The sequence below is a fragment of the Gopherus flavomarginatus genome, chromosome 12 (assembly GCF_025201925.1).
Source record: "Gopherus flavomarginatus isolate rGopFla2 chromosome 12, rGopFla2.mat.asm, whole genome shotgun sequence".
NCBI lineage: Eukaryota > Metazoa > Chordata > Testudines > Testudinidae > Gopherus > Gopherus flavomarginatus.
This window is the reverse complement of record NC_066628.1, coordinates 51,519,753-51,532,719: the sequence shown is the minus strand read 5'-3', so window position 1 is coordinate 51,532,719 and position 12,967 is coordinate 51,519,753. Positions and strand designations below refer to the sequence as shown.

At 60.2% G+C, this 12,967-nt stretch overlaps 1 protein-coding gene across 26 annotated transcripts in view; it reads right to left on the bottom strand.

Moving 5' to 3' along the window:
- RBFOX3 (RNA binding fox-1 homolog 3) overlaps positions 1–12,967 on the bottom strand; it is a 433,745-nt gene that overhangs the window by 7,093 nt on the left and 413,685 nt on the right. For 21 of the 26 annotated variants that reach the window (XM_050920014.1, XM_050920020.1, XM_050920021.1 and 18 more), the window contains 8 exons: positions 12,140–12,436; positions 7,445–7,582; positions 6,275–6,328; positions 5,336–5,428; positions 3,267–3,327; positions 2,550–2,603; positions 1,586–1,718; positions 44–83 (listed from right to left, as the gene is read on the bottom strand). In XM_050920014.1, the coding sequence (XP_050775971.1) occupies positions 44–83; positions 1,586–1,718; positions 2,550–2,603; positions 3,267–3,327; positions 5,336–5,428; positions 6,275–6,328; positions 7,445–7,582; positions 12,140–12,436 (870 nt within the window). The remainder of the gene's footprint in view (positions 1–43; positions 84–1,585; positions 1,719–2,549; positions 2,604–3,266; positions 3,328–5,335; positions 5,429–6,274; positions 6,329–7,444; positions 7,583–12,139; positions 12,437–12,967) is intronic. The other 5 variants (XM_050920007.1, XM_050920010.1, XM_050920009.1 and 2 more) reach the window with 5 other exon arrangements.

The window sequence follows — 12,967 nt, the reverse complement described above, 5'->3', positions numbered from 1 at the left end:
GAAACGTGAAACATAACGTCCAGGAGGGGCGGGCAGCACTTACGTAAATTTCTGCGCCATAGAATCCATCCTGATAAACGACCCTGCAAAGAGTCCAAAGACACAGGCTGCGCGTCAGAGGGCAAGCCTGGAAGCTGCCAGCGCCCTGTAGGTGGAGAGTGGCCAGGCTATTTGAAAGCGGATTTATTGTTTCCTTGTGGGCCAGACCCGTCTCCCCAGCCTGGCTCGCAGTTGGGTGTCTGACGACACTGTGAAGTTCCTGGCAGCAGTCTGGTCCCAGCCACGCTGAGATCAGTCTGGGTTGCTCCAGGCTGGCCTGGGTGAACCTGTAATTAGAGCCGCACCTGCCAGTCTGCATGCTCAAGTGCCAATAGGGCTGAAAGCAGGGAGAAGCTGGGGGAGGAGAGTGACACCCCACAAAGCCTGAGGAGGAACAAGGGCTCTTGAGGAAATGAGGTTGCAGCCACTTTCTCTGGGGGCTGCTCTGTGCTTTCCCAGGTGAAAGTATGCAGAAGCCCATGGCATCAGAGGTTTGATACCCAACTATATAGAAAGGGTACAGAGTCTGCATGGAACTTGGAGGGAGGAGCACAGGCTGCAGGAGGGAAGAGTGTGGAGTAGGCACAGGAAGTAAGTCTGTGTGCACATGGCTGGAATGCTTGCTGCAGTTACAGCATGTCTGCACAGCTCTCTAAATGTAGAGCCAATTTAGTTTTAGAAACCTGGAGTCTGTGACGCTGGCAGGCCAGATGCCAGCTCTTGCCCAAGCTGCAGGCATTAGCAAAGAACTGACAACCTTGTTGCTGGAGACCAGACCAGGTCACCTGGATGTTAGCTTTGCTCAAAGTAGGTATTAACACTAAATACATTCTTAAAAGACTTTAGTCCCCAACTGATTTGGGCCAAGTGACCGGTCCCTTGGGACTGGAAGCAACCTGAATGTGGGGCGATTTGTGGTGTAGGTGACCATATCTTACTAAGTCCAGTTTCTCTTGGTGGCAAGGTGGATAGGAGAATCTAAGGGGGCTGTCTGTGACTCCACGGTGATCCAGGAGCTCACGTTTGTTATTGGCTTGGTGAAATCTAATGTCAGAATGCACCTCCAGCTTGGGGTGTCTGTCCTCAGGCTGCCACTCACAGCTATGAGCTGTTCCAGACACCTGGACAAAGTCTTCTCCTGTGATTACCCAGTACCTGGGGCATGCAACTGAGGCAGCGGGGGAGGGCTATTCCTAGGGATAAACCCTCCCTCCTCAGGAGACACCAAGAGATGGAAGGAGTCAAGGAGCCTTCAAAGAGCTCAACTCTGAACGGTGCCACCTCCGCTGAGCCGTACCCCACATGCTGGGTCTGCTTCTACCACCCCAGGCTGCACATATGGGGTGCAGAGACCCCAGCTCCATTGGAGGGTGTTGGGCCTCCCAAGCCATTCAGGGACAACAGCCTACAGACTCCCAGGTCTCAGCTGAGCCACATGCATGCTGGGAAAAGCAGCCCCTCTCCTGCAAATCCATTTCCCATGAAAGGGGGCAAGCTGCTGCCTGCCCCAGACCCCAGGGCCCCGCTGGCTCCCTGGGATACTCACGCGCCATAGGTGGGGATAGGTGGAGGTGGGGGTGCAGCGCGGAACGTGTTGTAGACAGCACGCCCCCGGCCCCGTAGGTGCGCCCCTCGGTATGCCACGGCTGTCCCTGTGGCTGGGTACGGGAACCCTGTTACTGAAGGCAAGAGAGAGAGAGCCATGAGCATCCCAGAGCAGCTCTCTGGCTACTGCCTGCCCACGGGGCAGCCTGAGGGAGATGGAAGGCCTCCTCCTGCATGGCGCTCACCCACCTCAGCAGCACCCCCTGCTCCGAACTAGGAACACCTGTGCCAGCACAGGCCCAGCAGCTAGGAGCCTGGGCTTTCTCTGGTTGCACAACCACCACCCAGTCACGGCCAGCGCACCCCCAGTTCCAGCAAAGGGAAGCAGGGAGCCATGGCAAGCCCCTGCACAGGACCACATACGCAGGGTCACCCCTGCCCCTCGCTGCGGCGGTGTGCTTGGGGGCCCTCTGGGGAAGGCAGTGCCAGCAGCCCTGGCCCCTCTCAGGGCTAGAGGCAGGCATGGAAGGGACAGGCTGCAGGCACGGGACTGCACCCTCCTTCACAGGGATTCTGCTTCCTGCCTCTGGTGGGGTAATTGTTCAAACAGCCCCTCGAAACGCTGGGAGAGCCACAACATGCCGACAGCTGTGCAAAGGGAACAGTTCTCAGCACCACTGGCATGTGGGACTGCTGGAAGGGATGGGTGCTGCCTGCTGCCATGGGGCACTACCACTGGGGGAGCCCGTGAGGCAGGTGGGTAATCACAGCGGGTTTATGAGCCCTATGGCCGCAAGGCACATGGGCACGGCCCAGCACTAGGGTTAGGGCCGGGCTGGCGCTAACTGCAGTTGTAATCCCCACTTGAGACAGAGGCTGGCATGAGGAGCAGGCCCAAGGGAATCAGAGCCACGGGGGACCCGAAGTAGCACTTCTGCCAAAGGGACTGGCCTGATCGACTTTACCTGCATAGAATTCAGGACTGTAGACAGCTCCCACCACCGGGTTCAGCTTCCAGCCTGCCACACAAACAGAGAGCCAGTGAGCCCCGCAGGGGGAATCCAGAGAGCCCCCCACCCTCCATGGGGGGACAGCCAGTGGCAGCCTCTTCACCAACAGGCAGCAGCAGCTCTGCACGGCCAGTGTTGCACAGCGTCCGGACTGGCCTGCAGGAGGCCTGTGGGACCGGCTGCCTCCCAGCTGCTGGCACACACCCTCCACGTTTCCCACTGCAAACTCTGCGCCCATGGCAGGGGACCCCTACTGCAAGGGGGAGGGGGAGCTGGGCATAAGGTAGCAAATGTCTCAGGAGAGCAGGGGGAAGAGTTGCTGAGCCTTTTACCCCCCGAGGCCAGGGTCCCACTGCTCGCTCCTACCATGGAGCTCAGTGCTAACACCCTCCTTACTGGGGTCCTCTGGGCAGAGATGCTGATGGGACTCAGCGGCTGGCCTGAGCCAGAGGAGTGGGACTGGTGAGCCTGGCTCTTGCTCATTGGCAGGAATTCCAGAGGGGCCGTCTAACCCACAGGGAATCCAGGGCAGCCTCAGGCCCTAGGAGCAGGAAGAATAAAAGCCCCAAACCATGCTCCCAATTCTCATGCTCCCAGGACCCAAGGGCAGCTCCCCACAGCTGCTCACCTTGCTGAACCCACCCCTGCTGCCCCACAGCCTCCGGCCCTTACCATTGATGTAGGGATTTGCAGCCTTTTTGTTGGTCATGACTCGGGCTGTGGCATTATTCACCTGCAGAAGAGAGGGTACAGGACAGATCACTGTCTGCATCCAGAGACGCTGCAGCCCCAGGGACCTGCTCAGCTGCGTTTATGTGGAGTTCTTTCGGCCTGGGGCTGGGGGCAATGCCGGTGACATGATCACTGGGGCCAGGCGGTGTGGGGGGATGCAGGGCTGGAGCCCCGTAGCACTGACACACTGCTGGGAACCCCAGGGACCTGCACATAGCTCTACTGTGCCCCACAATTCTGACTCCCCCTGGGCTCCCGCTGCACCATGATCCGGACCCACAGCTCCCCCATCTGCTGTTCCAGCCCAGGGCTCCCTACACACAGCGAGCGCCACAGGTACACCATGATCCTATGCTGCAGCACCCCTGCTACTCCAGTTCTGCTGGTGTTCCTGCAGCCCCTGGGGTAACTGATACCTGATCCTGAGCACTGCTGGGCATCATGCTGTGCTGTGCTTAGCACCGAGGCCTGGAGAGCTTACACTGCGGCTAGCAGACGGCTCCCTTCGGACCCACATCCAGAGCCGAGCCCGGCTGAGTTCGACAGGCTGCTGTGTGCTGAGCTGGCTGCCTTGGCCTGCTGCAAGCACTTCACAGTGAAAATGGCATTTCAGCCCTGGGGCTGCACAGGGACGTGGGCACGAGGCAGAGGGAGGAGAGGCCTGTGCTGGGCACACTGCCTGGCCAGTGCAGGGGCAAAGCCAGACGGACTGCTGAACCGCACGTGTGGAGAGGAGGAGGCCTCCTGTTCTACACCAGCCCGTGGGGCCTTGGGAAGGGCAGGTCTGCACTGGAGAGTGGTGGGGGACAGTTTGGTGCCCATGAATGGGGGGGTCTAACAGTCTCTGTCAGAGCCAGGCAAAATGCACTAGTAGACTGTGCGCATTCACCCCCCAGCTGTCAGTGCCCCTCAATCCTCACCCGCAGATCCCTAGTTACACCTGTCCTGGCTCCCCCCAGCTGTCAGTGCCCCTCAATCCCCACCCGCAGATCCCCAGTTACACCCCTCCTGGCTCCCCCCAGCTGTCAGTGCCCTTCAATCCCCACCCGCAGATCCCCAGTTACACTCCTCCTGGCTCCCCCCAGCTGTCAGTGCCCCTCAATCCCCACCCGCAGATCCCCAGTTACACTATCCTGGGCTCCCCGTCAGCTCTGCTGATGCTGTTCAGTTTTCCCCCACAGGATCTCCCACTCTGCCACTTCAGTAGTGTTGACTCCTCACTGCTGACCAGTGGCATCTCTGCTATCTCAGACCTACCCGCTTCCTCCCCTGCGCTGCCCGCGTCCCTCTGTCCTGTCCTGCAGCCCCCAGAGCTAATGCAGCTGACTGGCTGCTCTTTGGTGCTGATCAACAATCCCTGGGAGGGGAGCATGAAAGGGAACCCAGACTGACCCTCACGCTCAGTTCACTGGTGAACTTCTCAAGGGAGAGCTTTGCTCCCCAGAGCTGCTGGCCTTCAGCACTCCCTCCAACTGCCCCCAGAGCTCCCTGGGGTCCAGTCCTCACCTGCCCTCCTGCTCCCGTGCTATTTGCTTCAGGTGGTAAGCTCTCCTCCTAGCCCCAGTGCAATGCACCCTGGCTAGGGACATGCACTGGCTCTCCGCAAACATTCCACCATCAGCACCACAAGGAGAACATGCATGATGGGGACTCCGCTTTGGGCCAGACTCCAGCATGGCCAGTGGATAGGCAGCAGTTAATGCTGGGCTGAGCAGGCACAGAGGGGGGAGGAAGCCAGCAAAGCCCACTCCCCTGCTGAACCTCTCCATGGTCCCTGGGCAGGGCCTGGATTTCTCTCTGTGCCAGACGCCAGGATCCCTCTCTCTGGCTGGCTCAAAGGAGCAGGACAGGTGAAAGCAGAGGTGACCACACAAGGCATGCGACATGACTGGACCCCCGCAGTCCCCGGGCAGGGCATGTGCAGGGCGAGCAGCCTGGGGGCAGGGGAGGCCCTGGCACCCGCATGGACGACACAGAGCAGGCAATGGCAGTCACACTTATCTGAGCACCTCAATTTTCCGTCCCTCTACGATTGTGCCATTCAGCTTCTCTCGTGCCCGGTCGGCATCTGTGCTAGTTTCAAAAGTTACAAACCCAAAACCCTGTGAGCAGAGGAGAAAGGGGGGAGGGAGAGAGCAAGAGCGAGAGAGAAGGGGAATGGGGACAGAGAGAGCAGGTGAATCAGGAGAGCTGGCACAGGAGGCTCAGGCAGTGTGCTTCAGGGCCAGGTCCTGCATGGAGAGCGCCCCCAAGTCACCCCAGTACATGGGGAGAGAGGAACAGAGAGGCAGGGAAGATCCAACAGAAACACCCACACGCACAGGCACATGGGCTGCCCTCTACTAGTGCGGGACGGGGGGACCGAGCCAAGCCCCTCGGCATGGGATGGGGAGACCGAGACACCCCCCTTGGCATGGGACGGGGGGACCCAGCCACCCGCCTCGGCGTGGGATGGGGGGATCCAGCCACCCCCTCTCCGTGGGACAGGGGACCGACCCCCCCGCCTCAGCGTGGGATGGGGGAACCGACCCCCCCTCTCGGTGTGGGATGGGGGGACCGACCCATCCCTCAGTGAAATCCCTTCTGCTCAGATGAGGGTGAACAGTGGCTACTCCCCTCTGGTCAGGGGCTGGCATTAGGCCAGTACCCTCTGTCCCCATCGCTGTGTTAGCTGTTGCCAGCGGGGAGGCACCTGAGTGCAGGCGAGAGGCAGGGGGACTGGAGTGTGGGGCAGGGCCCCTGGCCGCAGAGGGGGAGGGAGCAAGAGAAAGAAGCAGCAGCACACAGACAGCTGGGGCAGGACAGGAGCGAGTCAGGAAGAGCAGGGAAGACGAGCCCCTGAGCCCCTCCCTGAGTGGAGCCTTTGCCAGGAGAAACGCACATGTCACAGGTCAGCCTGGCCTGCTCCTGGGGCTGCTGTAATGATGCCGGCCTCGGGCAGCACCCACCTTGGAGCCCCGCTCATTGAAAATAATCTCCACGTCGAGGATCTTCCCGAATTGCTGCAATCAGAGAGAGCAGAGGGGTGAGAACAGCGCCCAGGATCTGCAGAGGGGCCTGCCTCATCCCCCAGGCATGCAGGGAGCAGGCCTGCTGCAAAGCTCCCACCAGCAGAGCAGGCAGGGCCCCAGCCTGCACAGCGCTGGCCATGTTCACACAGGCTGAGTGAAGCCCCAAGCAACATGACTGCCAACTTAATTCTCTGCTGTGCAACCCTTCGAGGAGAGCCCGGGGGCCCCGCTAACCTGCCGGGCCGGAGCTCCAGAGCCCAGGGGCCCAGCTAACCTGCCGGGCCGGAGCTCCAGAGCCTGGGGTCCCCAGCTAACCTGCTGGGCCGGAGCTCCAGAGCCCAGGGCCCAGCTAACCTGCCGGGCTGGAGCTCCAGAGCCCGGGGCCCAGCTAACCTGCCGGGCCGGAGCTCCAGAGCCTGGGGTCCCCAGCTAACCTGCTGGGCCGGAGGTCCAGAGCCTGGGGTCCCCAGCTAACCTGCTGGGCTGGAGCTCCAGAGCCTGGGGTCCCCAGCTAACCAGCCAGGCTGGAGCTCCAGAGCCCGGGGCAAAGCTAACCTGCCAGGCCGGAGCTCCAGAGCCCAGGGGCAAACCTAACCCGCCGGGCTGGAGCTCCAGAGTCCAGGGGCAAAGCTAACCCGCCGGGCTGGAGCTCCAGAGCCCAGGGGCAAAGCTAACCCGCTGGGTTGAAGCTCCAGAGTCCAGGAGCCCAGCTAACCTGCCAGGCTGGAGCTCCAGAGCCTGGGGTCCCCAGCTAACCTGCCAGGCTGGAGCTCCAGAGCCCAGGGGCAAAGCTAACCCGCCGGGCTGGAACTCCAGAGCCTGGGATCCCCAGCTAACCCGCCAGGCCGGAGCTCCAGAGCCCAGGGGCCCAGCTAACCTGCCAGGCTGGAGCTCCAGAGCCCGGGGCCCAGTTAACCTGCCTGGGATGTGCCATGGGGCAAGGGGCAGAGCCTGGCATACGGACAAGAGGCAAGATAAGGCGAGCACTTGGCACTGTGAGAATCCATTCGTTCTATGTTTGCAATGTCAAGTCCCCTGCCCTGCCTCTTCCTGGGCCCTGGGCCCACTGGGGACGACGGGGCTGGTGCACATGCTGGCCATACACACCCCAAACATTTGCCGTAGGTCTGGATCCCGGAACCGGAAGGGGATGTTGGAGACGTGTAACCTCTTGGGCTGCTGCTTGTCTGTGTTTTCTGAGGAATGGAGCTGTTGGCTCTCTGTCTGCGCAGCTTCATCTGTCTGCTGGAAAACAGGACCCCACAACCATCAGCCCACTGCAGCACTCGTGCTGGGAAGGGGACACACCGCCAACGGCCACTGCCCCCGAGGGGCCCCACGCAGCATCACTAACCCCCTACCTGGCATTATGGTCTAAGCCAAGCTCTTCCTGCTGCAGTGTCTGATCCCCAGACAGGGCGTGCAAGGGAGAGCAGGTGAGCGAGCTCCTCCTACTGTGGGGGTGGAGACATCTTGTGAAAAGTGCAGGGTGAAGCTGTGCCTGACCCCAGGGAGAAGAGCTGGCCTGTCACTGCAGAGCAGACTGCCAGCGGGTCAGCACTGGCACTATGGCAAATGGATCCAGGGATCAAAGCCCTGACAGTACATTGCCCTCTCCCACAGCCCCCCTGGGCCCCATCTCCTTTTACACTTTGGTAGCACATGTCTAGCTTGTCACCAACACAGCTCCAATAGATTGAATTAAGGGAGGGTGTGCAAGTGTGTGCATGTGTATGTGCAAGAGAGTTATGTGAGAGGGTGAGTGTGCAAGTGTGAGAGCATGTGCAAGGTAAGTAGGGATGCGCATGTATGTGCAGTGTGTGTGCAAGAGTGCGCACACATGCAGCATGGATATGTGTGCATGCATATGTGCAGAATGCAGATGAGTGTGTGTGCGCATCATAAGCTTAAATGAGTGTGTGCGCAACGTGAGTGTGGACAAGTGTGTGAGTATGCAGTGTGTGTGGATGAGCGTTTGCATATGTAGCATGGATGTGCAGTGTGCACGTGTGTGTGTGTGTGTGTGTGTGTGTGCATGCAGTGCACAGCGTGAGCATGGACGAGCGTGCCTATACAGTGAGTGTGGATGAGCGTGTGTGTGTGCAGTGTGAGCACGGACGAGCGTGCCTATGCAGTTAGTGTGGAAGAGGGTGTGTGTGTGCAGCGTGAGCATGGACGAGCGTGCCTGTGCAGTGAGTGTGGATGAGCGTGCTGCGTGTGGACGAGTGTGCCTGTGGAGTGTGGACGAGCATTTGTGTGTGCAGTGAGAGCACGGATGAGTGTGCCTGTGCAGTGAGTGTGGACGAGCATTCTGCGTGTGGACGAGTGTGACTGTGGAGTGTGGACGAGCATTTGTGTGTGCAGTGAGAGCATGGATGAGTGTGCCTGTACAGTGAATGTGGACGAGCATGTGTGTGTGCAGCGTGAGCACGGACGAGCGTGCCTGTGCAGTTAGTGTGGATGAGGGTGTGTGTGTGCAGCGTGAGCATGGACGAGCATGCCTGTGCAGTGAGTGTGGATGAGCGTGCTGCGTGTGGACGAGTGTGCCTGTGGAGTGTGGACGAGCATGTGTGTGTGCAGTGAGAGCATGGATGAGTGTGCCTGTGCAGTGAGTGTGGACGAGCGTTCTGCGTGTGGACAAGTGTGCCTGTACAGTGAATGTGGACGAGCATGTGTGTGTGCAGCGTGAGCACGGATGAGCGTGCCTGTGCAGTGAGTGTGGACGAGGGTGTGTGTGCGCAGCGTGCCTGGACGAGCGTGCCTGTGCAGTGAGTGTTGTCACGAAGTGTGGCGGAGTCCGGCCCTGCACCCCTCTTCCTGGGACTCACAGTGACTCTCAGCCAGCCAGTAAAACAGAAGGTTTATTGGACAACAGGAATGCAGGTTACAGCAGAGCTTGTAGGCACAACCAGGACCCCTCCATCGAGTCCTTCTCGGGGTTCAGGGTGCTTGGATCCCAGCTTAGGATACCCTGAATTCCCACCACCCAGCCCCCAAATGAAACTGAACTAACTCCCCTAGAGCCGGCCCCTTCCTTTTGTCCAGCTTCCCGGGCAAAAGGTGCTGACACCCCTCCTCGCCTACCTGGCTCAGGTTACAGGCCTAGGTCCTGTCCCTCACCTAAAGTCCTCCCCGGCTCTCTCACCCCCACACAAACAGTCCCTACTCCATCACAGTGTGGACAAGGGTGTGCATGCACAGCGTGCATGGACGAGCGTGCTTGTGCAGTGAGTGTGGATGAGTGTGCTGCGTGTGGATGAGTGTGCCTGTGCAGTGAGTGTGGATGAGGGTGCGCGTGCGCAGCCTGCATGGACGAGCGTGCCTGTGCAGTGAGTGTGGATGAGCGTGCTGCATGTGGATGAGTGTGCCTGTGCAGTAAGCGTGGACGAGCATGCAGCGTGTGGACGAGTGTGCCTGTGCAGTGAGCGTGGATGAACGTGCTGCGTGTGGATGAGTGTGTCTGTGCAGTGTGTGTGGACGAGCATGCTGTGTGTGGAGCATGTGGATGAGCATGTCTGTGCAGTGAGCGTGGATGAGCGTGCCGCATGTGGACGAGTGTGCCTGTGCACTGAGCGTGGATGAGCGTGTCATGTGTGGATGAGCGTGCCTGTGCAGTGTGTGTGGATGAGCGTGTGTGTGGACGAGCGTGCTTGTGCAGTGAGCGTGGATGAGCGTGCCACGTGTGGACGAGCGTGCCTGTGCAGTGAGTGTGGACTAGGGTGCCACGTGTGGATGAGCATGCCTGTCCACTAAGCCTGTACGAGCATGCTGCGTATGGACAAGTGTGCCTGTGCAGTGAGTGTGGACGAGCGTGCCTGTGCAGTGCGTGTGGATGAGCGTGCTGTGTATGGATGAGCGTGCCTGTGCAGTGAGTGTGGACGAGCGTGCCTCATGTGGACGAGTGTGCCTGTGCACTGAGCGTGGATGAGCGTGTCATGTGTGGATGAGCGTGCCTGTGCAGTGTGTGTGGATGAGCGTGTGTGTGGACGAGCGTGCTTGTGCAGTGAGCGTGGATGAGCGTGCCACGTGTGGACGAGCGTGCCTGTGCAGTGAGTGTGGACTAGGGTGCCACGTGTGGATGAGCATGCCTGTCCACTGAGCCTGTACGAGCATGCTGCGTATGGACAAGTGTGCCTGTGCAGTGAGTGTGGACGAGCGTGCCTGTGCAGTGCGTGTGGATGAGCGTGCTGTGTATGGATGAGCGTGCCTGTGCAGTGAGTGTGGACGAGCGTGCCTGCACAGTGAGTGTGGATGGGCGTGCCTGTGCAGTGCGTGTGGATGAGCGTGCTGTGTATGGATGAGCGTGCTTGTGCAGTGCATGTGGACGGGCGTGCCTGTGCAGTGCGTGTGGATGAACGTGCTGTGTGTGGACGAGCGTTCCTGCGCAGTGAGTGTGGACGGGTGTGCCTGTGCAGTGTGTGTGTATGAGCGTGCTGTGTGTGGACGAGCGTGCTTGTGCAGTGAGTGTGGATGGACGTGCCTGTGCAGTGCGTGTGGATGAGTGTGCTGTGTATGGACGAGCGTGCCTGCGCAGTGAGTGAGGAGGAGCGTGCCTGTGCAGTGCGTGTGGATGAGCGTGCTGTGTATGGACGAGCGTGCCTGTGCAGTGCGTGTGGATGAGCGTGCTGTGTATGGACGAGCGTGCCTGCGCAGTGAGTGAGGACGAGCGTGCCTGTGCAGTGCGTGTGGATGAGCGTGCTGTGTGTGGACGAGCGTGCTTGTGCAGTGAGTGTGGACGGGCGTGCCTGTGCAGTGCGTGTGGATGAGTGTGCTGTGTATGGATGAGCGTGCCTGCGCAGTGAGTGAGGACGAGCGTGCCTGTGCAGTGCGTGTGGATGAGCGTGCTGTGTGTGGACGAGCGTGCTTGTGCAGTGAGTGTGGACGGGCGTACCTGTGCAGTGCGTGTGGATGAGTGTGCTGTGTATGGACGAGCGTGCCTGCGCAGTGAGTGAGGACGAGCGTGCCTGTGCAGTGCGTGTGGATGAGCGTGCTGTGTGTGGACGAGCGTGCTTGTGCAGTGAGTGTGGACGGGCGTACCTGTGCAGTGCGTGTGGATGAGTGTGCTGTGTATGGACGAGCATGCCTGCGCAGTGAGTGTGGACGAGCGTGCTGCGTGTGGAGGGAAGGCAGAGCTGTGCAAGGGAGCGGGCCCAGCTGTGCTCCGTGGTGCGCCGGGTGCAGGCTAGGATGTGACAGCTCAGCAGTTTCCGCTGGGAGCTGCATTACAACCAGCTAATTGAAGCTATCTGATTGGAAAGTAGCCAAGCAGGTAGATTACAAGTGATTAGAAATGACAGGGGAGCCCGTAAATTGGGAGAGGAACTGGCAACCGCCAACTGCTGCTGCCCGTGCTGTGGGCACAGCAGCCACCAGGGGTGCTGGAGCTTCAGGCTCAGCCTATGGCTCTTCCTTTGTAGCCACATGTTGCTCAGCTCCGGGCAGGGGCCCAGCGTTTGGACTGAGAGCCCAGGCTAAAGCTGGAAATGGGGGGGCAGGGGCTGCGTGACCCACCTGCCTCCTGGTGGGCAAGGCGGTTACTCCAGCCCGGGCCTCGCGCACCCCACCTTCCTGACAACTCTGCCATGCCCCTCAGTCCTGACCCACAGCCCCCTGCGGCCAGGCAGGTGACTCCAGGATTCCCAGGTCATTCTGCTTCATACACACGTTCTCAGAGCGCTTGCTACCATCTCCCTCTCTTCCCCAAGCCCTGCCCCCCAAGAGAGACTGACTGCACTGCCCCAAGCTCCAGCCTGTGGCCAAAGGCCCCCGAGTCCCTTCGTGGCCCATCACTGCTCCTCTCACCTGAAAGGCCCTGCTGCCCACCCGGGGCTCCACGGGGGCTCTTACCGATACCGTCTGCGTCCCAGCTATGGACTGCGTGCTGGCATCAGCGCCCGGCTGCTCGGCGTGGCTCTGTGCTGGTGTGTAGAGGGTCATGGGGTGCTCCGGTACTGTGCTCTGCCCCGAGTAGTCCTGTGTGGAGTGGGGGTGCGGGGGTGCGTACTCTGCAGGGATTCCATTCTGGGGAGGCGGAGGATACTGGGCGGGGGGGTAGGGCTGAGCCATTGCTTCAGGAGGAGCCGTGGCGTCCTGATTACCCTGCAGAGAGAGAGAGAGAAAAAGGCTGCTGACTGTCCAGCCCCACTCAGGGCCTGAGAAGAGCCCAGAGCCGGTGCTGAGGCCATACTGTCCACGGGCCAAGGCAGGGCAGGGGGAGGGGACCCCACTGGAGACAGGAGTCTGCAAGGGCTTGTAACTCTATTGACAGGACCATAGGAATGGGCAGAGAGGGTCACAGCTGGGGTTCACCTAGTCCAGTCCCTTGGGGTGAGCTCCCCACAGAGAAGTGGATTGCTCATGCCCTGGCTATAGAAATGTCTGAGTGGAAGAGCCATCCTGATCTCAGGCTGGCAAAGGTGCCAGATGGATGGCTGCCCACTATTGCCAGGACAGAGGCAGCCTGAGCCACTCTGTGTGCCTCAGGCCTGATGGACAGAGACCAGCCAACACGCTGACCTGCCACGTGCACTTTGGGCCACACCAAACCACATCCAAACAAGCCAGAGAAGATACAGCTACTTGAGGAACAAGTGGAAACTCAAAGCCTCCCCTTCATGTGACCGGTGAGAA